The sequence below is a fragment of the Portunus trituberculatus genome, chromosome 19 (assembly GCF_017591435.1).
Source record: "Portunus trituberculatus isolate SZX2019 chromosome 19, ASM1759143v1, whole genome shotgun sequence".
Taxonomy (NCBI): domain Eukaryota; kingdom Metazoa; phylum Arthropoda; class Malacostraca; order Decapoda; family Portunidae; genus Portunus; species Portunus trituberculatus.
The window spans coordinates 11,558,438-11,585,937 of record NC_059273.1 but is presented as its reverse complement, the minus strand read 5'-3'; the positions used below and the strand labels follow the sequence as shown (position 1 = coordinate 11,585,937).

The window sequence follows — 27,500 nt, the reverse complement described above, 5'->3', positions numbered from 1 at the left end:
TGCTTGACTGTACCCTCAGGACACACACACACACACACACACACACACACACACACACACACACACACACACACACACACACACACACACACACACACACACACACACACGTATCCATGCATAAATGCATATATATACGAGACAGAGGCAGAGTAAGGGAAGGTCTAGGAACAGTAGAATCGCCACACAATAGCAGAGAATCATGGGACGTGCATGACGAAAAGGAGAGAGAGAGGAGGAGGAGGAGGAGGAAGAGGAGCGACTGAGTGTAGGAGATGAAAGAATGGAGGATGGTACAACTTGGCACAGTTGTAACTATGACAATCATACACACACACACACACACACACACACACACACACACACACACACACACACACACACACACACACACACACAAACATTTATCTACCCTCCCTTTCTTCTCCCCATTTCACCCTTCCTTCCCTCTCACTGCACCTCTCACTGCTCCCATTCCTATGGACCCATTCTGGAACTCTCGCTCTCCTCCTTCCTTCCCTTTAACCTCTCCCTGCCTCCCTCTCTCTGCTTCCCGTGACTCTCCTCTCTCACCGCCACAATTATGCATCACAAACTAACAATACCCGTTCCACCACACAGCTTTCCACCGCAGTGCATACGCGCGGCTCATAGCGTGAATTCCCCGCCCATTCAGACCCGTTGGTGGATGCATGGAAACAGAAATAACAAGCAATTGAGATGTATTTGAACCTTCCCGCGAATTTATTTCAGAAAACGCAACGCAACGCTAGACTACACAACACTACGACGGGTACTCTTGCTCGTTTGTTTATTTTTTGCGTCCGTGTGTGTGTGTGTGTGTGTGTGTGTGTGTGTGTGTGTGTGTGTGTGTGTGTGTGTGTGTGTGTGTGTGTGTGTGTGTTACGGTACTGCTGTCATTTCCATTGTTCCGCTGCTGATTGTAATTGTTTTGCATTGGTTGTTTATTTGTTATTTATTCAGGGAGAGAGAGAGAGGGAGAGGGAGAGGAGTGGAAGGGGGAGGAGAGGAGGGAAGTGAAAGCATACACATAGAAACAATACACATACATTTCCCTATTGTATTGTTTATTGTCTTCATCTACTTCTGCATCATTATTTTTTACTCCCTAACGATGCCATTCCGTGTCATGATAATATGCGAGTTTGCCCTTTTTATATATTTTTTTTCCGAGTCTATTTTTACATTTTTTCTTGTGTTTCTGCTGGGTTTAATGTGCTGTGTGCGTTGTTATCGTCCTGAAGAGCAGCCAAGTGTGTGACGCGCCCTGTGTGTGTGTGTGTGTGTGTGTGTGTGTGTGTGTGTGTGTGTGTGTGTGTGTGTGTGTGTGTGTGTGTGTGTGTGTGTGTGTGTGTGTGTGTGTGTGTGTGTTCCACGTCGTCTCCTTCTCAGTACACAATCAGCTGAACATAATTTCTTCCTCCAGTGAGCAAGAATGTAAATTTACTCTTTTTTTTTTCTCCTTGTTCTCTCTCTCTCTCTCTCTCTCTCTCTCTCTCTCTCTCTCTCTCTCTCTCTCTCTCTCTCTCTCTTGGTTGGTCATCGTTATTATCATTGTTATTATTACTATTATTATTATTATTATTATTATTATTATTATTATTATTATTATTATTATCATTATTATCACACCATTACACTTATGACAGACTTACTCATACCATTGTTACTACTACTACTACTACTACAAATATTAATAATAATACCAATAATGTGCAACCACTACCACCACTACTACTACTACTACCACCACCACCACCACCCACCACCCACCACCACCACCAATACTATCGCCGCTTCGTAGTAATAATGTAAAATAATGCGCGCTATAAAACAAGCAGTTACGAGACGACAAAGGGGGAGATTATTAAATATTTCCCCTAAAACACACACACACACACACACACACACACACACACACACACACACACACACACACACACACACACACACACACACACACACCGTGGCTATTAACACATCCGTTCACATAACCATTACATACATACAAATATACAGATGCATTTTTTTTTCTAGGCAATAAAACTTACATTCTATAACTGCACATGTTACAACCGCTGTACGCCGCTTTTGGTGGTGAGAGGGAGAGGGAGAGGGAGAGTGAGAGGGGAGTGAGAGGGGGAGAGGTAGAGGCGATATTACTATTTTTTGTCGTTGCACAGGCGTTATTAGTCACGGTCTGAATAAATGAGCATCATAACTTTCAAGTTTGCACGACATAAAGCCATTTTGATTATCCTGAAGCCTATTAACGCGTATCCTATGGGTCATTGGAGTGTCAGGGGGCGGGGGGAGCCAGGGGGAATGGAGGCCAGGGGATAGGACTAGGTGTGGAGGGAGGGGCGTGTTCAGGTGAGGGAGAAAACGAGGGAGGGATGAGAAGTGATGCTGTGCTGGGGTGGAGGGAGACATACAGGTAGATAAGCAAACATACAGACAGACACGTAGGCAGACAGATAGGCAGACAGACAGACAGACAGGTAGGCAGACAGATAGGCAGACAGACAAGCAGACAGATGGACAGACAAGTAGGCAGACAGATAGGCAGACTGACAGGTAGACAGATGAACAGACAGACAGGTAGGCAGACAGAGAGACAGGCAGACAGGTAGGCAGACAGCTAGAAATCAGACAGATAGACAGAGAAACAGGTAGGTAGACAGCTAAAAAAAAAAAGACAGGTAGGCAGAGAGATAGATGGACAGACACAAAAAAGCAGACAGTTAAAAAGACAGACAGGTAGGGAGATAGACAGACAGACAGATAGACAGACAGATAGACAGACAGGTAGGCAGACTAGATAGAAGCGAGACAGACACACATAAAGATAGACAAACATACTGACAGAGAGTCGTACAAAGACAGAGAAAGAGAAGAATAAGTAAAAATAAACAAACAGATAGGAAGACAGACAAACAGACACACAGACAGAAAAGTAAGAGGAAGAGAAGAATGGGAGGGATAAGGAAGAGAGGATAAGGAAAAGAAAATTAGGGGATGAGTGAGAGAGAGTGGGATCAAGAGAAGAGGAAGGGGAAGGGGAAGGGGAAGGCGTATGGGCTGATGGTGGGGAGGGGAGGAGGTGGGGAATAGGGGGGATTACTGAGGGGAAAGTTGGGGATAAGGAAAAAAGGATGGAGGATCTAGATATGTACTACTACTGCTACTACTACTACTACTACTACTACTACTACTACTACTACTACTACAAGAACCACCATTATTTCCTATTCTACTTTTATCATACTATTACTACTGCTACCACCACCACCACCACCACCACTACTACTACTACTACTACTACTACTACTACTACTACCACCACCACCACCACCAGTACACAGTGACTGCCAACAAACAAAAATATAAAAGAAAACAAACAAAAAATAAAAAAAAATAAAAAACAACAATGTAAAACAAAAATACAAAAAAAACAGAAGTAAAAAAAAAAAAGAAATAAAAAAAACTCTTTCTCCAACATGACACACGAGTTTTCCCTCCATTTCCCCTCCTTTCCCCTCACCTCCTTTCCCTCCTCCCCTCATATCCCCTCCCCAAAACCATTCCCCTACCACCATAATGGCTATGCTCTGTGTAATCTGACCCCCTTTCCCCTCATCCTCCTTTCCCCTCACCCCCGTTTCCCCTCACCCCCTTACAGCAATAAATACCAACAGTTAGCTCAATAAAGACATGGGAGGGTAGGTGAGGGGAGACAGGAACTGAGTGGGGTGAGTGGGATGGAGTGAGGGGAGAGGTGGAGTAGTAATAATGATATGAAGGAAAGGGAGGAATAGAGAGGGAGGGGAAACAGGGAAAATAGGAACAGGGTCAGAGGGAAGGGAAAGTGGGTATGAAGAAGGGAATAGGGAAGGGAAAACTTTAATAAGGAATGTAAGTAAGAGACATGGAGTGGAAGACGAGGTGAGGGGATATATGAGTGGGGAGGGATGAGGGGAAGGAGGTGGATAGAGTAAGGGGAAGAGGGTGAAAAGAGTGGATAGTACTAATGAAGGAAAGTGAGGGAAATAAAAAATAGGAGAAAAGAAGATGGGGAGAAAGAAGAGAATAGGAGAAAAGAAAATTAGGAGGAAAAAGGGGGGAATTGAGAAGAGGGGAGAGAAAAAGCACGTCACTAACTCCTCAATTAAACAATCTATTACCTTGTCTATTTATCTATCAAGCTACTTTCTCCTCACTATTGAATATTCATAGGCCTCTTCACCTTCTTTGCTGTCAATCTATCGCCCGGTAAAATATCTATCGACAAAGCCATATATCTATCACCCGTGTCCCTATGTCTATCTATTCTAAACCATCAATTCAAGTAGCCATTTTTCTCTCTGCCAGCCTTTGTGTGTGAGTCTCCTACCCCATATGTCTGTCTTAAGTTGCCAATTTATCTATCATTCTTTATCTATCGAAGGGTCTTGGAAGGATTGAGTGAGTTGCTTCTCTCTCTCTCTCTCTCTCTCTCTCTCTCTCTCTCTCTCTCTCTCTCTCTCTCTCTCTCTCTCTCTCTCTCTCTCGATTTTTTCCTCCACCGTGTGTCACTTTCATGATGGACCGGGGTTCTACGGCCACCTGCGTCACACACACACACACACACACACACACACACACACACACACACACACACACACACACACACACACACACACACACACACACACGTTTCTTGCTTTACTCTTAATATTTGTGGTTTTAATGTTTTATTTTTTTCTATCATTTCCAATTTTTTCGTTATTTTTGTGTGAGTCTTCTTTCTCTCTCTCTCTCTCTCTCTCTCTCTCTCTCTCTCTCTCTCTCTCTCTCTCTTAAACCTCCCATTCCTCCCATTTCTTTCTCACGCTGTTCTTCTTTCTCCTCACCCTACATTTCCCCTCATCCCATTTCCTGTTCCTTCTCCTCCTCCTCCTCCTCCTCCCATACTTCCTCTCCCTGACCCGCCCTTTTCTCCCACCCTTGTATTCTACCCCCTCACCCTTCTTCTCTCCCTCTCAATCTTCCCCATCACTCTGCCTCTTCAAGTCACCCTCCCTTCTCCCCTCACCCTCCCTCAACCGCTGCACACACGCGTTACCCTCGCACGTAAATCAACTCTAGCACCAACGCCCAAATCAACGCTCTCGTCAGTGATAATATTTTGGCTAAACAGACATAATTTACATCGGGTTTGGCACGTATGGCTGGCTGGCTGGCTGGCTGGTTGGGTGGCAGGGTAGTGGTGGTGGTGGTGGTGGTGGTGGTGGTGGAGGACAACATAGTAGGTATAGTTCACACTTTCAAAGGTAGTGAAGGAAGAGAATGGGGAGAAAAGTGCATTTGGTAGTGAAGGGAAGGGAGGGGAAATGGTAGAAACTTAATGGTGATGATGTAGTGAAGGGAGGGATAAGGAATGGGATGGACAAGGGAAGGGAGGGAGATGTGAAGACAGAAGGCCATTTATATGTGAAGAGGAAAGAAGGGAGATGTGTAAATGAAAGGAGAAATTATGGAGAATAGGGAGGTGCTATTTAGAAAGAGAAGAAAGGAAGGAATAGGGTGAAAGAAAACTAGGGACAGAAGTTCAGCCCTTAATATCTTAGAGTAAAAGGAGAGAATAGGAGAGAAAGAGAGATAGAGACTATTAAAGGAAGGACATAAATGGGAGAGGAAAAAAAGGAATAGTGACACTCTTAGCAGTGAAGGGACGGGAGGGGATAGAAGCCATGGAGGAAAAGAAGGAAAGGGAGGAAGAAAAAGCAGCGATGGAGGGATTACTTTACTTTATTAATAGAGAAGAAAACTAAAATACGTTTTTTTTTTCTCGGGAAAGAAGAGAGGAAGAGAGATACTTTGGATGAAGAGAAGGAAGAGGAGAAGACGAAGGAAAATAGGGAGTGTGAATGACAGAATAGCAAAGAAAAGGAAAAGAGGAATGGAAACTGGAAGAAAAGAAAACTGGAAAGATGGAAAGGGAGGAAGAGACGAAGGAAAGCAGGGAATGGAAACGAGTATATGTGGAGGGAAGGAGAGAAAGAGGGAGAGTGTGGGAGATAGGGAGAGTGCGAGAGGGAGAGGATGGGAGAGGGAGGGAAGGGAGCTCAGTTGAGAGCGTGCACAGGAAGGGAAATGGCGTAGAAATTGATAAAGTGTCGCTTTGTGTTTGTCGTGTTGCGTCATCCTTCTCTTTAGCCCGGCGGGGAAGGGAGGAGGAAGCAAGAGGAAGGGAGAGGAAGGGGGAATAGGGGGGAGGGACAAGGTATGGGGCCTGGAAATGGGTGCTGTGGGTTGATTTCTACCACTCAATGTTTTTTTTTTTTTTTCCTTTTTTTTCATTTTTACTACGAGCTGTATGGGAGAGGAGGGGATTCCGCGCCTCGGCTTTGCATGGGAGAGGGACTGACTGAATGAGCTGGACTGGCTAGCGGGACGAGGCTGCGGGGACAGAGTGGCCAGCATAGGGCGGAGAGAACAAGGGAATATAGGAAAGTTACCAGAATTCCGCCCTTTGGCCAATATAACAAAGTCTCCCTCTTAATTATCCATTTTCTCTAATTTACCTCCCCTTGTTTTCCTCCAGCTTTTGAAGTTAAGTTTAAAAGGGGAACATGCACAGATTTCAAGCTTATATGGACACTATTCCCTTCTCTCTCTTTATCTTTCTTTCTCTCTTCCTGTTTCTGTTTTCTCTCCCTCTCTCTCTGTTTCCTCTCCCTATCTGTCTATCTCCTTCCTCCTCCTCCTCCTCCTACATATTGCATCTCCTTTCGTGTCCGTTCGCATTTTAATTGTTTATTTTTCACTATTGTGCATTTTCTATTTGTATTCGCTTTTGTTTTTTGGGGGAGGAGAGGAGAGGGAGTGGAAGAGGGAGAGAGAGGAGATGGAAACTTGACGTGCATTCTCTGTCTCTCTCTCTCTCTCTATCTTTTTTTCCCATCTTTTTCATATTTTTTTTTCAATAGTCTGTGCAAACTACGTGCATTCGGCTTGGCAAAAACAAACACACGCGCGGTACAATTTGTTCCTTGGATTCAGGTCTTTGTGTATGCCATTTCCTCTTTATGTTTTTGCATCCACAGAGAGAGAGAGAGAGAGAGAGAGAGAGAGAGAGAGAGAGAGATTTTCAGTGACCTATGTTTATTTTTCATTATGGGCGTTCTTGCCACCTTGGCGATGTCTCGTGTTTGTCTTCCATTTGCATTAAATTTAAGATGATGAGTGAGATGAAGGAAGGACGAAAGAAGAGATAGGAAACCACAACCCTTCCCTCTACCCTCTCTCTCTCTCTCTCTCTCTCTCTCTCTCTCTCTCTCTCTCTCTCTCTCTCTCTCTCTCTCTCTCTTAGTAACCCATGTCACAAGTGAAAAGTTTAGATTTACCCTCCATCCCATCCCGCCCTCCCTGCCTCCCTCCCTCCCATCACCACCTAGGTACTATTGGCAGGCCTGACGGTCCCATAAGCAAGGCTGCCGCTCGTCCCTTCTCTTATCGGGTGATCGGGCAGGAGGATTCGCTCTTATCTGGTTTTATCGCAGCCATCGCCACTTATTTATCTGTTTTACGGCAAGGGGGATGACGGATCGGGCGAAAAACATCGGGCGCGCTAATTGGGCGGCGTGTGTCGGTGCGCCGTGATGGAGAGGAAAAAACTGGCCAATCACGATCCATCAGCGGCTGTCAGCGCTGACGTCATCCATCACACGACCAGTCCCGGGAAGGATTAGGCGTGACGTAATGGATTTTGACGTAGATTTCAGGCGTGTCTAATATCGATAAGTGATGGTTGTTTTAGTCAATATTGGACAAGGGCGGCACGCCCGCCATCCCGCCCGCCGCCGCCTTTCCCTCACCCCTACCCGTCTCACGCCTTCCATAATGCGTATATTAAAAAATTCGCTGCTATATTTTTGCTTCAAGTGAAAATTGACATTATTGGAAAGTTTTAGCCTGCGACCCTCCGGCAGTAATGCACGTTGTTGTTGTTGCTGCTGTTGTTGTTGTCGTTGTTGTTGCGAGTCTCTTGAAGCTGTCGCATCTCAAACATGCTTCCCCCATTCTCACCCAGATCCAGCCGCTGGCGGGCCCGCTGGAGGGCGGCACGCTGGTCACCATCGAGGGAAGCAACCTGGGCCTGCGAGAAGAGGACGTGCAGGGCAACATCTTCATCGGGGAGGTGCTGTGCAAGGTGCATGAGTACCATGTATCCGTGAAGATCACGTGTCGTACTGGCCCGGCGCCCGCCCTCACCTCCGCCAGCCAGGACATGCAGTTCCCAGTGCGCGTCACCACGCCTGCTGGCACCACGCGCTCCACCGTCAAGTTCACCTACACCGTGAGTACCCCATCCCTTCTCTCCTGCCAGGTGTTCAGGGTGACGCCTGCATCTGGAGGTGTCTACACTCTCCAAACACAACGCGCTACTCTGTTCCTTACGCTGTGTTTCCTCCCACCCTGCAGAATGTGAGCGTGACGGGCGTGTGGCCGACGCGCGGGCCGGTGTCTGGCGGCACAGTGCTGTCCATCAGCGGCCGCTTCCTCAACGTGGGCTCCCACGTGTCGGCAGAGCTGGATCACCTGCCATGCATTGTCAACAAGACGCAGTCGTCGTCGCACCGCCTGGTGTGCGTCACCTCGCGGGCGTCTGGTCTTACTGAAAGCGGCAAGGAGGGCGAGGGGCTGCCGGCCACGGTGAAGACGCTGACCGTAACAGTGGATGGGGCACGCCGCACCCTTGCCTCGCCCTTCATCTACACACCTGATCCCAAAATTCTGGAGCTGAAGCCTCGCCACACGCCCTGGAGCGGCGGCCGCCTCCTGACAGTGCACGGCACACAGCTGGACGCCATCCAGTCGCCACGCATCACTGTCCTGCTGCACGACCATGTCCTCAACTCCTCCATGTGTCGCGTGCTGAGCCATGACCAGATGGAGTGTCCCTCGCCGTGTGTCAACCGCGCCGTGCTGCTCGCCATGCTACGGGAGCGGCGCGGTGCCCCTGAGGCAGTGCCGGAGCCCCGCGCTGCGGCCAGGACGTCACATAAAGTGTCCAGGTAAGCACAGTGGCGAAACTATTACTGTCACGCTTTTATAGTAGTGTAGTAGTGTTGTGTCCTTCCTAATGCGGTGCAGAGCACAAGGATGACCTGAGCTGATGTTGTTAATACTGTACCTTCTCCCTCACCATCCCCCGGCCTTCCTTTTCCAGGTCCCCACGACAGAATTTCGGCAACTCCATCACGCTGGACGTCGGTTTTATCATGGACAACGTGGCCTCCGTCAGGAACCTGCGTCACGTGCTCTCCTCGGGGGCTCGCTCGCTGGTGTACGTGCTGGACCCCGAGTACCGCAGCTTCCCCAATGGCATCAAGCTGTACAAGGGCGACACGCTGGTCATCGAGGTGAGGCACGACGGGGCACCACCACCACCACCACCACCAACCCTTACATTCCGTTCCTCACGACCGCCCTTGTTCAGCCCTCCCGTGCATGTGAAGTTATGACTACACTGAATCAAAAGTTCCCCCCCCCCAACCCACGACCACCATCTTTGTAGCCACCACCGCCCATGACATCTTGCTCTCTCCCTCCCACAGGGCGAGAACCTGAACCTAGCCAGCGATGACTCGGACGTGAACGTAACCATCGGCACCAAGCAGTGTAACGTCACCTCGCTGGCCCTCACGCAGCTGGTGTGCACGCCGCCTGAGCTGCAGCCGCCGCCCACGGATGAGCTGGGGCGTTCCACCGTGCTGGACCTGCCCCTGGTGGTGGTGAGGATGGGGCAGAACCTCAGATTCCCCATCGGGTACCTCCGCTACGAGATGATCAAGGTCTGTCCTGTCGCACGTTAAAGACTCGTTAGGCGTCGCGCTCTGGCCTGATGGTGTTTTAATTGGATTCCGTCGCGGCAGTTTCTTGAGTCCCCCAGCCAGGCCGCCGCGGCGCCGCCTCCCCCGTGGCCTGGCTGTATCACCCCGTTTTCTCCCTCGCTTAGTTCTAATTTGCAAAATTAATCTGTCTTGTTGGATGACTTTAGCCCGGCACGGCCGCGGGCAGCACACAGCGCCCCTGAGAGATGAAGGAAGCGATTCATCTCGACGCTCGCCAAGCATATGCAGTGACAATGATGACCCCGAATTATACACCAGCCACACAGACCTCACACACCCGCGGCTCGTAAAAGGAGGAATGCCACTTCACCCTTAAGTATACGAGAGCATAAAGTGGATCCACATTCTGGCGAACACCTGCATTAGCCTCAATAAAGACACGAGTTTTAAGTGCGCCTTGTATATCACTTGCTATCACGTGACTTGCTGGGAATGTGCCGCGTAATCTTGCAGGATCCGCCAAAGCCTCGCCATCAGCCCAGAGCCGCGACACCTGAGTTTTCCCCCGCTCCTCCTCGCCGCCAGGTAACCTACTTAGACTCGCATTCTTTCATCCTTTTCACTGATAAACTCATGGACTCTCTACTCGCTTCTGTTGTTCCTCCTTCCTGTCTTAATCCCTTCAGTACTGAGTCGCATTTTCACCATGATTTTTTTGGGCATAATTAAACGATTTTATTGACATTAGGAAGGGTGTATGGGGAGATCAGAAGATTAAGAGCGAGTTTTCATTATTTCAATCCCTACGTAAGTTTCTGAAGCTGTATAAAATCACCAAATAGTAATAAGAATGAATGTGAAAACGCGTCATGGTACTGAAGAGGTTAAAAACGAAGAATTTCAAGACTAACCTAAAACTAAATTAACCAACACATTTTTCATTCCTTAATTTTTTTTTTTTTGGATCGGTAAATTGAACAGGCATTCTTCCCTCATTCTTTTTTTTTTTTTTTTCTCTCTTATTTTTCCCCCTCGGCCAGTCTGCTTGCCACTGCCTGTACTAGTGGTGTTACTCCTCCTGTGTTGCTGTTTATAGGAGAGGTAAGATGGTAAGACATCAAACCCAAACTGTACCATTACACACAATACTGCAGGTTCTACAGAGCTCATGACGAGAGAGAGAGAGAGAGAGAGAGAGAGAGAGAGAGAGAGAGAGAGAGAGAGAGAGAGAGAGAGAGAGAGAGAGAGAGAGAGAGAGAGAGAGAGAGAGTGAATTTATTGACCTGTATTATTAACTTCGCTCTCTATTCTCAATATATTCACACTTATCAAATAAAACACACTCAAAACAAACAGTGAGAGAAAAAAATCTTCTGATACTCAAGAAACATCAAAACACAACTCAAAATAAATAAACAACAAAACCACAAAACACACCAAACATACTAAAAAAAACACACAGAAACACCAAAACTCAACTATTAACCCCACCACCACCACCACCACCTCAACCTCACCCTCATCTCTTCTGCAGGAGTACCAGTTCCCCCCGGAGGCCATAGGAGGCATGGCAGCGGGTGGTCTGTTCCTGGTGCTGGTGTCCATGGTGGTGCTAGTCGTGTACAGGAGGAAGAGCAACCAGGCGGAGCGAGAGTACAAGCGCATACAGATACAAATGGACACACTTGAGTCTAATGTCCGCTCTGAGTGCAAGCAAGGTGAGTAGTAGTGGTGGTAATGGTGGTAGTAGTGGTAGTAGTTGTGGTTGTAGTGGAGGAGAGAGAGAGAGAGAGAGAGAGAGAGAGAGAGAGAGAGAGAGAGAGAGAGAGAGAGAGAGAGAGAGAGAGAGAGAGAGAGAAAGTGCGTTGTATCCACACACACACAGTTTCCTCCTTTTTTTTTTTTCCTTTTGTCATGTGTTTTGTTTTCATGTCTCTCTCTCTCTCTCTCTCTCTCTCTCTCTCTCTCTCTCTCTCTCTCTCTCTCTCTCTCTCTCTCTCTCACACACACACACACACACACACCACACCTTTGCCCTTTGAATCTTTGCATCATAATTAAAAGTCTGCTTCGCACCGGACCAGAGCGACACCATTTTCATGCAACTCTCTCTCTCTCTCTCTCTCTCTCTCTCTCTCTCTCTCTCTCTCTCTCTCTCTCTACAAGAATGAAAAGAAATGATGAAAAAGAGAGGAATGATAAGGAAGAGTGTAAAAAAATGAACTGTAAGAATGAAAGAAAGGAAGAAAGGAAAAGGAAGAAGAGAGGAGGGAAAGAGACAATAAACTGCAAGAAACGAAGGAAGAAAGTAATGAAAATGAAAAGAAAGAAGAGAGAGAGAGAGAGAGAGAGAGAGAAAAAGAAAGAGTTTGTGAAAAAGAAAGTAAAGAAAGAAAATGGAAGGAAAGAAAATAAACCACAAGAAAAGAAGAAAAGTAATAAATGAGAGAGAGAGAGAGAGAGAGAGAGAGAGAGAGAGAGAGAGAGAGAGAGAGAGAGAGAGAGAGAGAGAGAGAGAGAGAGAGAGAGAGAGAGAGAGAGAGAGAGAGAGAGACACAAACAAGGCAACTACAATTTCAAAGCCATCACTTCGAAAAGACAATAACTTCTTAGTCTATTTTTTTATCTTTGATCGTTAAGTGTTCCTTGTTCACTTAATCCTCGGGACGTGGGAAGAACAGTGCCTCTCTCTCTCTCTCTCTCTCTCTCTCTCTCTCTCTCTCTCTCTCTCTAGTTCAGTTGTGGAGATAAAAATGCTCTTTCTCCTCCTCCTCCACCTCCTACTTTCCTCCTTCTCTTCCTCCTCCTCCTCCTCCTCCTCCTCCTCCTCCTCCTCCTCCTCCTCCTCCTCCTCCTGCTATTCCGCCGCCGCTTCCTCGGTAGAATATGAATTTTAACTAGTCTTTGCTGGAACGGAAAATTGATTCTTTAGTTGTGTGTGTGTGTGTGTGTGTGTGTGTGTGTGTGTGTGTGTGTGTGTGTGTGTGTGTGTGTGTGTGTGTGTGTGTGCGTGTGCGTGAAGTACGAATATGTGGGCGTGTGGTGCGGTACATATAGCGTTGGTGGGTCGTGGGTGGGTCGTGGGTGGGTCGTGGGCGGGTCATGGGAGGGGGAGAGTCGTTGAGCCTTCCACGGTGACACGATATAAATTCTCCTTGAAGACGAAAACTCGATAACTCCTTCGCCTCAATACAAAATTCCGCTCAGCAATAATTTTCCTACGACACACGAGAGAACGGGCGGGTCTGGGTGGGGGGATGGGGAGGACGTAAGAGGTGGGGAACAGAACCAGGAGAAGAGTACCTAGATCCTAATTGCGTTCAGGGGAATTAGGAGGTGGTGGCCATGAGGAGGAGGAGGAGGAGGAGGAGGAGGAGGAGGAGGAGGAGGAGGAGGAGGAGGAGGAGGAGGAGGAGGAAAAGGAGGAGGAGAAGTAGGATGTAGAGGAGGAGAAGAAAGAGCATTTTTATCTCCACAACTGAACCAGAGAGAGAGAGAGAGAGAGAGAGAGAGGTACTGGAGAGTCATGAGGAAGGAATGAAGTCAGAAGGAGGGTCAGGGGAAGAGGCAATAAATAAAGGAAGGGAAGGTAAGGTGGCAAGGAAGTAGTATCAAGGGAAGGGAGGAATGGTCAGTCAGTCAGTCAGGGATAGAATGGATAGCAAACTAATGGGCAGGGCAGAGGATGTCAGGGGAAAAAGTGTAGTAAAATGGTGGAAAGTAAAAACAATACCTGTATTCAAAACGCCTTCCACTTTCACTAAGACAATTTTCCAAGGCCACAGAAAGAACTAGTCAGGTTTCGAAGACAGTTTCTCCTTTTAATAAACCAGAAATCTTGCCAATCTATCACCAAACCATAAAAAATAGCCTTGAAAACACGAGGATCTTCAACTGGAGCCTTTGGAAAGCAGTGATGGTGAGAGCGTTTCAAAATACGAGCCTAAGTAAAGAGAAATAAGGAGATGGAGAGACAAATGTGACTGAATAAGAAACTGTAATGACTGGAGAAGAGGAAATAAAAACTGAAATAGAAAAAATAAGGGAATAAAGACAGTAGAGAGGGAGAAGGGGTGAATAAGGGAGGGAGAGAGAAAGACCGAGCGAGACATCACTTAACAACCCCGCTATTTGGAATTTCAATACCATTAATGTGACAGCCATCAGTAATTGTCCCCCGACCTGGTTTACATTATCAATCATCGTCCGGAATTATTCATCGCATTTCCCGCAAACTTTCCACCTCCTGACGAATTATTAAGCTCTGAAGGAGGAGGAGGAGGAGGAGGAGGAGGAGGAGAGAGGAGGAGGAGGAGGAGGAGGAGGAGGAGGAGGAGGAGGAGGAGGAGGAGGAGGAGGAGGAGGACCGTCGTCAGAAGAGAAAGTGGAGGAGGACAAGGAAGGTGTGGGAGGAGAGGGTAGGAGAGGGAAAGAGAAGTGAGATCGAAGAAGTAGAGACCATAGAAGAAAAGGAGAAAAAGGCAGGAGGATGATGAAAGAAGGAATACAAAGAAGAAAGAAGAGAAAACGAGAGAAGATGAAGGACCGCAGAAGAATAAAAGAAGGGAAAGGAAAGAAGAAAGGTGGAGAAGGATAGACAGGAAGGACAACACGGGAGAGGAGAGATGGGAGGCGGGAGAGGGAAAGAGGGCAAGGGGAGGGGAAGCATTGAGAGGATGCTGGCTACATTGGTTGTGGCTGCGAAGTGAGGGGAGAAGGTACGAAGTGAGGGGAAAATGCCTTGCGCGAGGGATTATGTTAAAGAAGCGTGGGTCTGCTTTTAAAGTTATTATATTAGAGTAAGGACGATGAAGGGGGGAGAGGAGGGAGGGAAAAGGAGGGAGGAGGAGGAGAGAAGGAGAGAGGGAGAAGGAGAGAGGGAGAAGGAGGGAGGAGGAGGAGGGAGGAGAGAGAAGGAGGGGAGGGAGAAGGAAGGAGGGAGGAGAAGGAGGAGGGGAAATACTCAGAGGCAGGTTGCAACGTGTTTAATGGGTGACTGAGAGAGAGAGAGAGAGAGAGAGAGAGAGAGAGAGAGAGAGAGAGAGAGAGAGAGAGAGAGAGAGAGAGAGAGAGAAACCACCTGCCACACACACCAAACACACAATAAACACGTAGAATAACAATTAACATTCGAGAATAAACATGAGAGCTAACGAAAATGAATGAACACAAATAAGAGAAATTGAAATGAAGACAAAGACAGAGAAGAAAAAAGACGAAAAGACAGTTAGAAAATAGAAAAGGAATAGGAACGGAAAAATATACAAAACCTAAACAAGAAGAAAAAAAATAAATAATAGGCATGGATGAAGAAAATAAGGAAGAGAGAGAAAATAGAAGAGAAGAAATAGAGGAGAATAGGAAAGATCAGAGTATAGGAAGTGATAGGAAGACTGAAGGATAATGAAGGGGAAAGAGAGAATGAGATTAGAGCTAACATGGGAAAGAGGGAAACTAAGAAACTGACTGAGGGGTGACGAAATAGTGTTTTAGGGTTGACAAAGTGGAAATAAGTGAGGATAAAGGTAACAGTAATGTAGTGAAAGGGGAAGGCATGGGGAGGAATGTAATGTTGAGGAAGATGGAGGCAAAGAAGAGGATTAAGAGGTAAAGGAAATAGGTTTAAAATAAGAAAAGTGTAAAAAAAATGGAGTTTATGGTAAGGGTGATGGAGAAATGGGTAAAAGATGAAATAGAGGAAAATCTGAGATGGAAGTTAAAGAGAGAGAAAAGGGGAAAAAAAGAGGATGCCAATGCAGTTTTAAGGCAAGAAAAGGTAAAGAAATAGGGTTTAAAAATGAAGGGGAAAAGAAATGAAGATTAAAGATATGGAAAGGGACAAAAAAAAATAGTTTAATATGAAGGAGAAAAGGTTATGGTAAATTATGTGGTTTAGAATAGGAAAGATGAGGGAGAGGGAGAGGGAGAGAGAGATGGAGAGAAAGAGGGAGAGGAGCAAGAAGGCGCCAGCTTTGATATGGAAAAGTTTTATTTACCCAAACTCTTGCAGCGCCCTCCCTTCATGTGTCTTAGCGCCTCTCCGTCCTCTCCTCCTTTCCTTCCTTGTATTTACCCTTTGCTCTATCTCCTCCCTTCGTGTAATGAATCTTGCGTACTTTCCTCTCTCCTCCTCCCCCTCCTCCTCCTCCTCCTGCTACAGTGTTGACTCGCTTCCTCCCTCCTTTCCTGCCGGCGTCTCCTCATAACCCTTTCATCTGCTTGTGCTTCCCTTTCCTCCTTCCCCTATTTCACTTCCTTCGCCCCTCTACCTTCATGCATACCTTATCGCCCGCCTCTCCCTCCTTTCCTTCATTCCTCCTAAGTGCACTCACAGCCCTCTTGACCTCCGCTGCCTCTCCCTTCATTCCTCCTCCACTTCATCTCTCTCTCTCTCTCTCTCTCTCTCTCTCTCTCTCTCTCTCTCTCTCTCTCTCTCTCTCATTCCCGGCACTGGCTCCCTGGTTAATGACTCGAATGACAAGCTATGGTGTCTTAGTTCCAGCCCAATTGGTGTGTATGTGTTCACTCTCTATTGTTTTATTTGATTTATTGATGTTTTTTTGTGGTTATTGAGGTACGTAGTCAATATGTAAGTTTGGTTAGGTTAGGTTAGATTAGGTAGGTAAGATAGTATTACATAAGGTTAGGTTAAGTTAGGTTAGGTTAGGTTTGGTTTGGTTAGGTCAGGTTAGATTAGGTTTGGTTAGGTTTGGTTTAAGTTAGGTTAGGTTAGGTTAGATCAAGTTAAGTTAGATTAGGTTTGGTTAGGTTTGGTTAAATTTAGGTTAGGTTAAGTTAGGTTAGGTTAGGTTAGATTAGGTTTGGTTAGATTAGGTTTGGTTAGTTAGGATATTGACTCTGCGTGTTTATGTAAGTAACCTGATTTAAGTAAAGGATTAATCAAAAAGAATACGGCAATGTAGTGAAAGACACTTAAATTTATCTTGTACTTTATCCTTTTTTCGATTGCTTTCACTTTCCTTTTCTTTCACCCCACTGCGTCTCCTCCTCGTCTTTTTTACTGTTTGATTATCTGTTTCTCCTCCGTTTTCTCTCTCTTTCTTCATCACCACTTCCTCCAATACCTATGAGTATTTTCTCTTTCTTCTATCTGTCTCTCTTCTCCAATACTACTCTTCATCTGCTTTTATGCTTTCCGTCAGCTCTCTTTCTCCCCTCCCAATATTTTTTTTTAGTTTCACATATTCTTCCTTTCTTCTTCTCCTTTCTTTCTCTTCGGTATCTGTTCTTCTCATTCATTCTCTTCTTTATTTTCTCCTTCTTTTACTCCGACTCTTGCTTCTTCTCCCCTCTTCTCTCTCATTTCTTCTTCCCTTTACATTTCAAACTTTCATGCTACCTTTCTCCCCTTTCTCTCTCCCTCTCCACTCACCCTCACCGCCTCTCCCTTCCAGCCTTCGCAGAGCTGCAGACGGACATGACGGACCTGACGGCGGACCTGGAGGCCTCTGGAATCCCCACCTTGGACCACCGCACCTACGTGATGAAAGTGTTCTTCCCTGGCGTGGTAGACCATCCCATTCTGAATGACCCCAAGGTGAGAGTCCGTGGGTGTTGATCCTTCAGTCTTTCGTCCCTTCATGTTTTTTTTTTATTATACAAGAAGGGAAGACCTACTTGATTGCCAGTTCCCATAAGTTTATTTCCTTAGTTTATTTTCTCGTTTTATATCATAATTTTATCCTTTTATCTTCTCGTCGTCTTTTTTTTCTATTTTTCTACTTTATCTTGCCATTTCTTGGTCTTGTGATGTATTTATTTTGTTATTTTCTTCATTCATTCGTCACATTAACACTTTTTTCTGCCATCTCTTCGTCTTGTCATCTATTCATCCTGTCATTTCTTCATCATGTCACCTATGCGGCTCTTTATCTCTTCATTCCTTCAGCTAACAGTTTAATCTCTCTCTAATTTCTCCCATACATCTCCATTCATATCCAATCCGCCCTATCCGTTTAAATTGTCCTGTTCTTATTCTTAACCCTCCTGCCCCATCCTCACTCACTTACGTTCACGCCACTGCATCTCTCTCTTCTTATGTTTCACATCCTCTCCTTCCCAGTATTTTCATCCTCATCCTCGTTCATCCATCCACATCGTCACACTCAGGCTATACGTTCTCTTATCCTCATTTACGCTCATTCACTTCCACCTCCTCTTACCGACATTAAGTTTCATTCTTCTTACTCATAGCCCATCATCGTCACACTCCCAAGCCTCACCAGCCCTTCTCCTCCCTCAGATGCGAACTAACGGGTGTCGGCCAGCTATGGAGAGTGCCACCGTGCAGTTCGAGCAGCTCATCGCAAACCGGTACTTCCTCCTGGCACTTATAGAGACCCTGGAGGCGCAAAAGACCTTCAACATCAGGGACAAGTGAGTACTGAAGTCAAAGTGTTACGAGAAGTTAACTTTTCATTGAGGTATTCAGTGATTTTCAATATTAGCAGCAAAATGTATGGTCTTTCCAAATAAGTAAAGGATAGGGAAGGTTAGAGTAAGGTAAAGTTCCAGTGTGTTCCCTATGTAATGTTTAGATATGACTGTAGAAGACAAGGAAACACCTCCAGTAATTGTCAATATTAGAAACATAATATATAATTTTTTCCAAACACGTCGAGGAAAAGAAGTAGAGAGAAAGATAACAGACTCAACCACACACTTGTAGAGCCAGTTTCTATTTCTATCTTTCATTTTACCTACATCAAATCTAGCATTTATATTCAAGACCCAATATCATCCTATCCTTTTCTGGCTACATAAACTCTGAGCACATTACTTTTAACCATATCCAGATGACTAAGTTTAATAATCTCACCACTTCACACTCACTGCATCTCTTATACCACTTAACCTCTTCAATACTGAGACACATTTTTTACCATGAGTTTTGGGTGGGATTAGACCAATTTATTTACATTAGGAAGTGTTTATGAAGGTCAGAAGGTTAATGGTCCAGACTCCTCACTATTCTAATCCTCACATGAGTTTCTGAAGCTGTATAAAATCACCAAATAGTAGCCAGAATAAATATGAGCACGTGTCATTGTAGTGAAGGAGTTAAGTACACCTCTATTGGATCCCTATCTAACTCTCTGCCTCTAACAAATGCAAGTGTAGCGTTCCCCTTTCTCCTGTTTATGTCCCTCGTCCCCATAGCAGTGGACAATGTGGGCGGGGGAAAGGAGGGAAGGGAGAGAGTTGAGAGAATTCTGGTTTAATATCAGCTAAGTTATGGATGTATAGGCAGTGCTGTGCTGGGTTTAATTAGAGGTAAAGAGAGGATAGTTTTTTTTTCTGTGTGTGTGTGTGTGTGTGTGTGTGTGTGTGTGTGTGTGTGTGTGTGTGTGTGTGTGTGTGTGTGTGTGTGTGTGTGTGTGTGTGTGTGTGTGTGTGTGTGTGTGTGTGTGTGTGCGCGCGCGCGCGCTGAGTTAACGAGAAGGTTGGGTGTGTAGAAGTGGTAGTGATGTTATGCTGCTTTATGGGAAAGGGAGCATAAAGGTAGCATAAAAGGGGGCATAAAGGGAGCATAGGAGCGTTGAGAGAGCATAAGGGAGTATAAAGGGAGGAAAGGTGGGAGAAAATTGAGTTTGCTTTCATATCGGAAATATTTGGGGAGATGTTTAATTTAATGAGAGAGAGAGAGAGAGAGAGAGAGAGAGAGAGAGAGAGAGAGAGAGAGAGAGAGAGAGAGAGAGAGAGAGAGAGAGAGAGAGAGAGAGAGAAATAGTTACCTCGTTTATCATTCCTAAATATAAACTCACAAATCCAAATGACAGAATTATTGAACACTCTCCCTCATTCGCTTCTCCTTATTGCTTTCTTTTATCTCCCTTTTCATCCCTTTGTGCCTCTTCCCTCATTCATTCTCCAATCCGCTAACTCATTTTCACTCCCCAACGCTCTCCTTTATTCCTCTGTTTATCCATTTTTGTCTCCTTCCTTCCTTCCTTTCTCTGGTATCAATTCTTGCTTTTTTTTTCATTTTCTTCTCTATTCACTTTTTTCTCTATTTTCACTGTCCTTTATTTCTACGTCTTATATTCATTCTTGTTTTCTTTTTTCTTCCTTTTCTTCCTTCGTTATCTGTTCTTGTTTTCCTCCTTCGTTTTCTTCTCCTTGTTCACTTATTTATCTCTGTCCTTTATCTTTTTATGTTTTATATTCTTTCTTGTTTTCTTTTTTTTTCCTTTTCTTCCTTTGTTATCTGTTCGTGTTTTCCTCCTTCGTTTTCTTTTTTTCTCTTTTTTTCCTCCATTATTAGTTTTTGTTTTCACTGTTCATTTTCTTCTCTGTTTTGTCTTTTATAAGTATTTATCTATTATTGTCTACTCTGTTTCTTATTTTTTTCTCTCTCTCTCTCTCTCTCAATTCCCTCTCAATTCCTTTTCCCTTTATTTGTTCTTCTCCATAATCACTCATTTTCTCTCCTCCTCGTCTTCCTTTTCCTATTTATCCTTGCACTTCTTCACATCTTTATCTCTCCATTTCTTCTCCCGGTCCAATTTATTCTTGTTTTCCTCACTTCCTCCTCTCTTCTCTTCTCCTTGCATCCCCTCAATTTCTCTCCGGCTCCTTAATTCAGTCTTTTATCCCTTCATTCACCCTGCCTTTCCTCCCCTTCCCTCATCGCTCATCTCCTCATTCATCTAACCTCTCCTCTCCCGCCCCACAAATTCACTCCCTCACTAATCTACTCCTTATCCTCTCATCCATCATTTCTCCCTCACTCACACCCTTCACCTGCTCATGTCCCCACCCCATCCCTCTCCTCTCTCTCTCTCTCTCTCTCTCTCTCTCTCTCTCTCTCTCTCTCTCTCTCTTGCTCTCACTCTATATTCTTGTACTTTTTTATTTAAAAGGTGAGAACTGGCCAAGAGACTAGAAAAGGTCCACTCAGTCGCCAGTCTCTTTAACCTCTTCAGTATCATGATGAGTTTTCATATTCATTCTTATTACTATTTGGTGATTTTATACAGCTTGAGAAGCTTATGTGGGGGATTAATGTGGTAAAGTAATCTTCTGACCTTCATAGACCCATCCTAATGTAAATAAAATCGTCTAATCACACCGAAACTCGCGGTAAAAATCCGATACAATTAGCCAAGGAACAGGGATAAATGTCTCGATACCTCCTTATGGAATGAAATTAAGTCATAGGAAGTTGGAAATATATACACAGGCAGGGAGTTCCACAGTTTACCAAAGAAAGGTATGAAAAATTAGGGATACTGATTAACTCTTGCTTTAGAAAGTTGGACAGAATAAATCCTTTCTTATCCACCTCCTCCACTCTACTCCAATCGACAGCCTTCCACCTCACTCCACAATCACACTTTCACCAGTAAATACACTCAAAACTGCTCCATCTCCATCCTAAACATCACTCCACTCTCCACCTCCATATAGAGTGAACGTGGCGTCGCTACTGGTGGTGGCCATGGCGGGGAAGATGGAATACCTGACGGAGGTGCTGCGCCTGCTAATGTTGCGTCTGATGGAGAAGAGCGTGGCCACCAAGCACCCTCAGCTCATGCTCCGCCGCACCGAGAGTGTTGTGGAGAAGATGCTCACTAACTGGATGGCGCTGTGCATGTATAACTATCTAAAGGTGCGTTACAGAGAGAGAGAGAGAGAGAGAGAGAGAGAGAGAGAGAGAGAGAGAGAGAGAGAGAGAGAGAAAGCAGCTTACTCAGTTTTCCAATACTCTTTGATAGATAGATAGATAGATAGATTGGTTGATTGATAGGTAGATAAACAGACAACACAATCACAAGTTATGTCGAATAAGAACAACAAAAGCTGCTTGAGATAAAAAGTGTACCAGAACAATACAAAATAATATAAAAAAAACACGAGAAACGCATAAAAACAAACAAAATTAAAACAGAACAAAAAATTAAGACAAAAAGAAGAAATACGCAAACACTCAAATCTAAACCAAAAAATAGAGAGAGAGAGAGAGAGAGAGAGAGAGAGAGAGAGAGAGAGAGAGAGAGAGAGAGAGAGAGAGAGAGAGAGAGAGAGAGAGAGAGAGAGAGAGAGAGAGAGAGAGAGAGAGAGAGAGAGAGAGAGAGCAATGAAACAGAAAACGTATACCAAGTCAGCCAAATCACCACCACCACCACCACCACCACCACCACCAACAACCACCACCTTCTCACCCCCTTCAGGAGCACGCCGGGCCGTCCCTATTCCTGCTGTTCAAGGCCATCAAGCACCAGGTGGAGAAGGGCCCCGTGGACGCTGTGACCCACGATGCACGCTACTCCCTATCAGAGGAACGCCTTCTTCGGGAACAGATAACACACTCCTACGTGGTGAGTACTTAGAGGGAGGGGAATGGAGGGGAGGGAAAGGGAGAGGAAGGGAGGGGAAGAGGGGAGAGGGTAGAAAGGGGGGAAGAAGTGGTGTTGGAAGGGAAGAGAAGAGAGAGAAGGTAAGGGAAGTGGAGGGGATGAGGAGGGAAGGGGAAGAAAGGAAAGTGAAGAGTAAGGAAGTGTTTGAGAGAGAGAGAGAGAGAGAGAGAGAGAGAGAGAGAGAGAGAGAGAGAGAGAGAGAGAGAGAGAGAGAGAGAGAGAGAGAGAGAGAGAATAATTATATCTAGGGAAAAAAAAAATGCTAAAAAATGAAAATGACAAAAGAATCCCATGAGTACACGGCCCACTGATTGAAAAGCGCACTCACCAAAATGAAATGTGCGAAAAAGTACGTGAACCAGCGACCCTCAAACTTGCCCAGCCCTTCATTGCGATACAGAACGATCAATTCCAAAAGACTTCGTTCACATTACTTCCTGTTACGTCCTGCTTTCCCACCTTCACGTCTTTCATTTTCACCTCATTTTCTTCTTTATTTTGTTACTCATCTCATTTCTCTTCATCCTCACATCTTTACTCACTTCATATTCATCTTCTTTATTCACTTTCGCCCTTTTATTCATGTTCCCTCACAATTCCTATACTCATGTCACGTTCACCTCATTGGAAAAGTTAGTAAAGGCAGATAATTTTGATTTTTGGGAAGTTTTATGAGTTGGAAAAATTTGAAAATGCAGATAATTTTGTCTTTTGGGAAGATTTATGTGTTGGAAGAGTTAGAAAAGGCAGTTTTTTTTTTTTTTTTTACTTTTGAGAAGATTTATGTATTGGAAAAATTTGAAAATGCAGATAATTTTGACTTTTGGGAAGATTTATGTGTTGAAAAATTTTAAAAAGCCAGATAATTTTGAATTTTGGGAAGATTTACGTGTTGGAAAAATTTGTGGTCCGAGGGGTCTCAAGCGCACGGGTTCGAATCCTGTCCACGGTCCGAGTGTAGGTTGGGCTTCCTCACTCTGGGCAATGGTTTCTAGCGGGTGGGCTTTGAGATAGGAGGTACCCCAAAAAGTCTCCCCTTTAGCCCACATGGTATAAAAAAAAAAAAAAGAGGCCAAATAAAATACACGTCACAGGGTCGTGTTTTGGAAATCACTTTTAAATCTTGCCAAAAACAGTGAAGAAGGATTTTTCATCGATATTATTCTTTATTTAATGCAAGATGGACAACTGGCCAAAAGGAACAGAATATGGAAAAAATAGGCCCACTGAAAAAGCCCTATTCAGAAAGATACAGAATATTTCATCTTCTTTTCCTGTTCCACAAATATTTTTCTCTCTAACATGAGAAAAACATTAATATTTACTGAGAATCACGACGAGTACCTGAGTGACTCTAATAAGGAATGCAAAAAAAGGAAAGCAAAGAGGAAAAAGAGAAAAATTACTACAAGAGAGAGAGAGAGAGAGAGAGAGAGAGAGAGAGAGAGAGAGAGAGAGAGAGAGAGAGAGAGAGAGAGAGAGAGAGAGAGAGAGAGAGAGAGAGAAAATTACATCGAGAAAAAAAAAAGCTTCCATTTTCAGAGAGGGAAGGAGAGGAAGGGAGAGGGAAAGAGGGGAAAGGAGGAGAGAAGAGGGGAGGGAAGGACTCTTGAGGGTAAATTAGGAAGGGGGACAACAGAGGGAAATTGAGTGGGTAGGGAAAAATAAGGCAACGAGAAAGAAATTGAGAGAATAAATGGCACGGTAAGAGGAAAAATGGATGAGGGGAAACAGGGGGAAAGTGACGATAGGGGGAAAAGTGAAGAGGAAAAATGGAACAAAATTAACGTGTACAAGATAACATGATAAACAAACATGAAATTAAACCAAAAAAAAAAAAAAAAAAAAAGCGTGAATGAAATGCAAGGAAGAAAACGAAAAAAAAATTGCAAGAAAAGAAAGAGGAAGGAGAGAATAAATAAAACATGATAATAAAGAAAACAAACTGAGAGAGAGAGAGAGAGAGAGAGAGAGAGAGAGAGAGAGAGAGAGAGAGAGAGAGAGAGAGAGAGAGAGAGAGAGAGAGAGAGAGAGAGAGAGAGAGAGAGAGACGCAGATGGAAGAACAATAAGTGGGGAATCGAAACACAAGAGTGGAGGATAAGGAGGAGGAAGAGGAAGAGGATGAAGAAAGGGAGAGTGAAAAGAAGAGTGTAGAGGGAAGAAAGTGCCATTCGTCAGTGGAACATAGCGTTATTTGCTGACAGAGAATCGTGTTAATGGCAACAGCTGTGGCGGAGGAACAGAGGAAGGGAGGGAGAGAAGCGAGATTATAACCTGATGGAAGGGAGAGGAGAGAGAGTAGAGAGAGTAGAGAGAGAGAGGGAGAGGGAGAGGGAGAAGGAGAGGGAGAGACTGAGGGGAAAGTAGGAAAGACGTCATCAATTGAAGACAGAATAGATGTATGAACGAGAGAGAGAGAGAGAGAGAGAGAGAGAGAGAGAGAGAGAGAGAGAGAGAGAGAGAGAGAGAGAGAGAGAGAGAGAGAATTTCCCCTCAGTATCGCCCCCTTCAGTAGCGTCTCCCCTTCAGTTTCCCCTTCTTCGTTTTGGCGTCAAGCAGCTCTTAAGACGCTGGAATTAAGGCGTTATTAATGGGCTTCATATACCAGGCACATTATCACCCTTTGCAGAGAGAGAGAGAGAGAGAGAGAGAGAGAGAGAGAGAGAGAGAGAGAGAGAGAGATTCATACCTTCTACAAGCATACTTCAACTACCATGTTTATTTCCTTGTCTATTTCTCCCTCCTCCTCTTCTTCCTCCTCCTCTACCTTCTCTTCTTCTTCTTCTTCTTCTTCTTCTTCTTCTTCTTCTTCTTCTTCTTCTTCTTCTTCTTCTTCTTCTTCTTCTTCTTCTTCTTCTTCTTCTTCTTCTTCTTCTTCTTCTTCTTCTTCTTCTTCTTCTTCTTCTTCTTCTTCTTCTTCTCCTCCTCCTCCTCCTCCTCCTCCTCCTCCTCCTCCTCCTCCTCCTCCTCCTCCTCCTCCTCCTCCTCCTCCTCCTCCTCCTCCTCCTCCTCCTCCCCTGCACCGCCGTCTCTTGTATCTTCTTCCTAACTTCTTTTTTTCTGTTTCTTTCTTTTCTATCTTTTTTTTTTTTCTATTTCCAAAGCAACACTGCCACCAAACACGTCAACAAAAATAGAGCGAACAAGAAAAAGGTTGGAGAAAATGGAACTGAAACACACACACACACACACACACACACACACACACACACACACACACACACACACACACACACACACACACGAATGGCAGGTAACTCAGGCATGCTCCATTTTCAGGTTCCCCTCTCTCCCTCCCTCTCCTCATTTCCTCTCGCCCTTCCTCCCCCCAATTCCCTCATTTTACATTAGTTTCCCTCACTTTCCCCTCATTCTCTCATCTGTGTCATGACTTGCATAATTCTTACCTCTCATATTTTTGCCTCTCCTTATCACTGTTTTATGTGGAATCGCTAACTTACTCACTCACTCACTCACTCACTCACTCACTCATTCATTCACTCACTCACTCTCTCACTCATTCCCTCAGTCGTTCACTCATCCACTCACTCACTCGCTCTTTCACTCGTCTACTCACTCACTCACTCACTCACTTTTTTAAACTCCATATTTGTATCAATTTACTCATTATTCACTCATTCCCATTCAAACCCCATATTTTTTTCATTTTTATGTATTTACTTATTCATCTATTTATTCATTTAATATTCTCACATGTTTTTAATCACTTATTTTCTTGTTTTTTTTTTTTCAATCTCATATTTTTTTCTTTAGGTTGATTTCTAATTTACCAGGACGCGTTTCCACATTCACTCTGCTTACTATGTGGTGATTTTATACAGCTTCCCAAACTCATGTTGGGGATTAAAATGGTGAAGACTATGGCCATTCATCCTCTGACCTCCATACACCCTTACTAACGTCAAGTAAAAGGTCTAATCGTACAACTCAACTTAAAATGTGTCCCAGTATTGAAGGAAGGTTTAATCACTTTCTCATACCTGATTCTCTGCCTCTCACTTTCTCACTTTCTCTCTCTCTCTCCTAGCTTCCCCTCATCCATCTCATCTCGTCCCTTACACACACTAGCTCATTATTCACTTCCTCACCCTCACTTTATCAATCATCCTCTCCTTTCCCACTTAAATTCCCACCCTCTATACATGCCAGTCACTCAACCAGTCTCACTAACACTCACTCACTCTCCCTTTTGTCTCTCTCTTTCAACAGACGATACAACTTGTGAGAGACGAAACCCAGTATGAGAAGATTCCATATAACACTCCAAAGGTAAGCTAACTCTCACTCTCACTCTCTCTCTCTCTCTCTCTCTCTCTCTCTCTCTCTCTCTCTCTGGTGACCAAGACACTCGAGAAAATTAACAAAACTTATCCTTTTCAACTCTGTGATGGACAAGAAGAGAGAATGGAATGAGAGACAGAGGAAAGTGTAAATGTAAGTGTTAAAGAGGAGGAGGAGGAGGAGGAGGAGGAGGAGGAGGAGGAGGAGGAGGAGGAGGAGGAGGAGGAGGAGGAGGAGGAGGAGGAGGAGGAGGAGGAGGAGGAGGAGGAGGAGGAGGAGGAGGAGGAGGAGGAGGAGGTCAGACAAGGCAGGTAGAGATGTTCAGGTTTCAATGTACAAAGAGAACAGAGAGAAAGAAAAAGAGTTTAAAAAAAAGGATTAGATTCTGATTGAGAAATACGAAAGAGGATTAGAAGAAGAGAAAGAGAAGGAGAGAAACAGAATAAAGGATAAAAATAAGCAAAGAGTGCTGGGAATGAATGAAAAGAAGAAAAATGAGGTAGACAAGATACGTAAAAGAATTAGAAAGAATAGAATAAATAGAGAGTTTTAAAAGGAAGGAGAAATAAAGGAATATAAAAGAATACATAGTGGAATCTACGAAAGAGGATTAGAAACAAAAGACAAATAAATACAAGATATAGAATAAGACAAAAATAGTGAAAAATGAGAAGGAAGGAAGAGGCATAAGGTAAGAAAAATAATCAAAACAAGACACCTACATTACGAAAGAGAATTAGAGAAACAATGAAATAGATTAAGAGGAGAAACAGGTGACATCAAGCGCCCTCTGTATGTGTGGTGGCAAAATACACTCGATGGTCACTTCACGATCTCTTAAAGTACAGAATGGTGAAAGTAAAGTAGAAGAAGAGGATAATGAAGCAAAACACGACCATTTTTAAAACTCAAACGTAAATTACCGTGTTTGTAAGAGCTTGTGTCAAGTTTTTCAT

General features: G+C 44.5%; 1 protein-coding gene across 2 annotated transcripts in view; it reads left to right on the top strand.

The window, feature by feature from the left end:
• Window positions 1–27,500, top strand: part of LOC123506385 (plexin-B-like) — a 343,016-nt gene that overhangs the window by 307,140 nt on the left and 8,376 nt on the right. Inside the window, exons 8-17 of one of the 2 annotated variants that reach the window (XM_045258471.1) lie at window positions 8,096–8,362; window positions 8,488–9,080; window positions 9,236–9,428; window positions 9,624–9,860; window positions 11,395–11,578; window positions 17,276–17,418; window positions 18,124–18,257; window positions 21,291–21,492; window positions 22,055–22,201; window positions 26,473–26,532. In XM_045258471.1, coding sequence (XP_045114406.1) covers window positions 8,096–8,362; window positions 8,488–9,080; window positions 9,236–9,428; window positions 9,624–9,860; window positions 11,395–11,578; window positions 17,276–17,418; window positions 18,124–18,257; window positions 21,291–21,492; window positions 22,055–22,201; window positions 26,473–26,532 — 2,160 coding nt within the window. The remainder of the gene's footprint in view (window positions 1–8,095; window positions 8,363–8,487; window positions 9,081–9,235; window positions 9,429–9,623; window positions 9,861–11,394; window positions 11,579–17,275; window positions 17,419–18,123; window positions 18,258–21,290; window positions 21,493–22,054; window positions 22,202–26,472; window positions 26,533–27,500) is intronic. The other variant, XM_045258472.1, reaches the window with a different exon arrangement.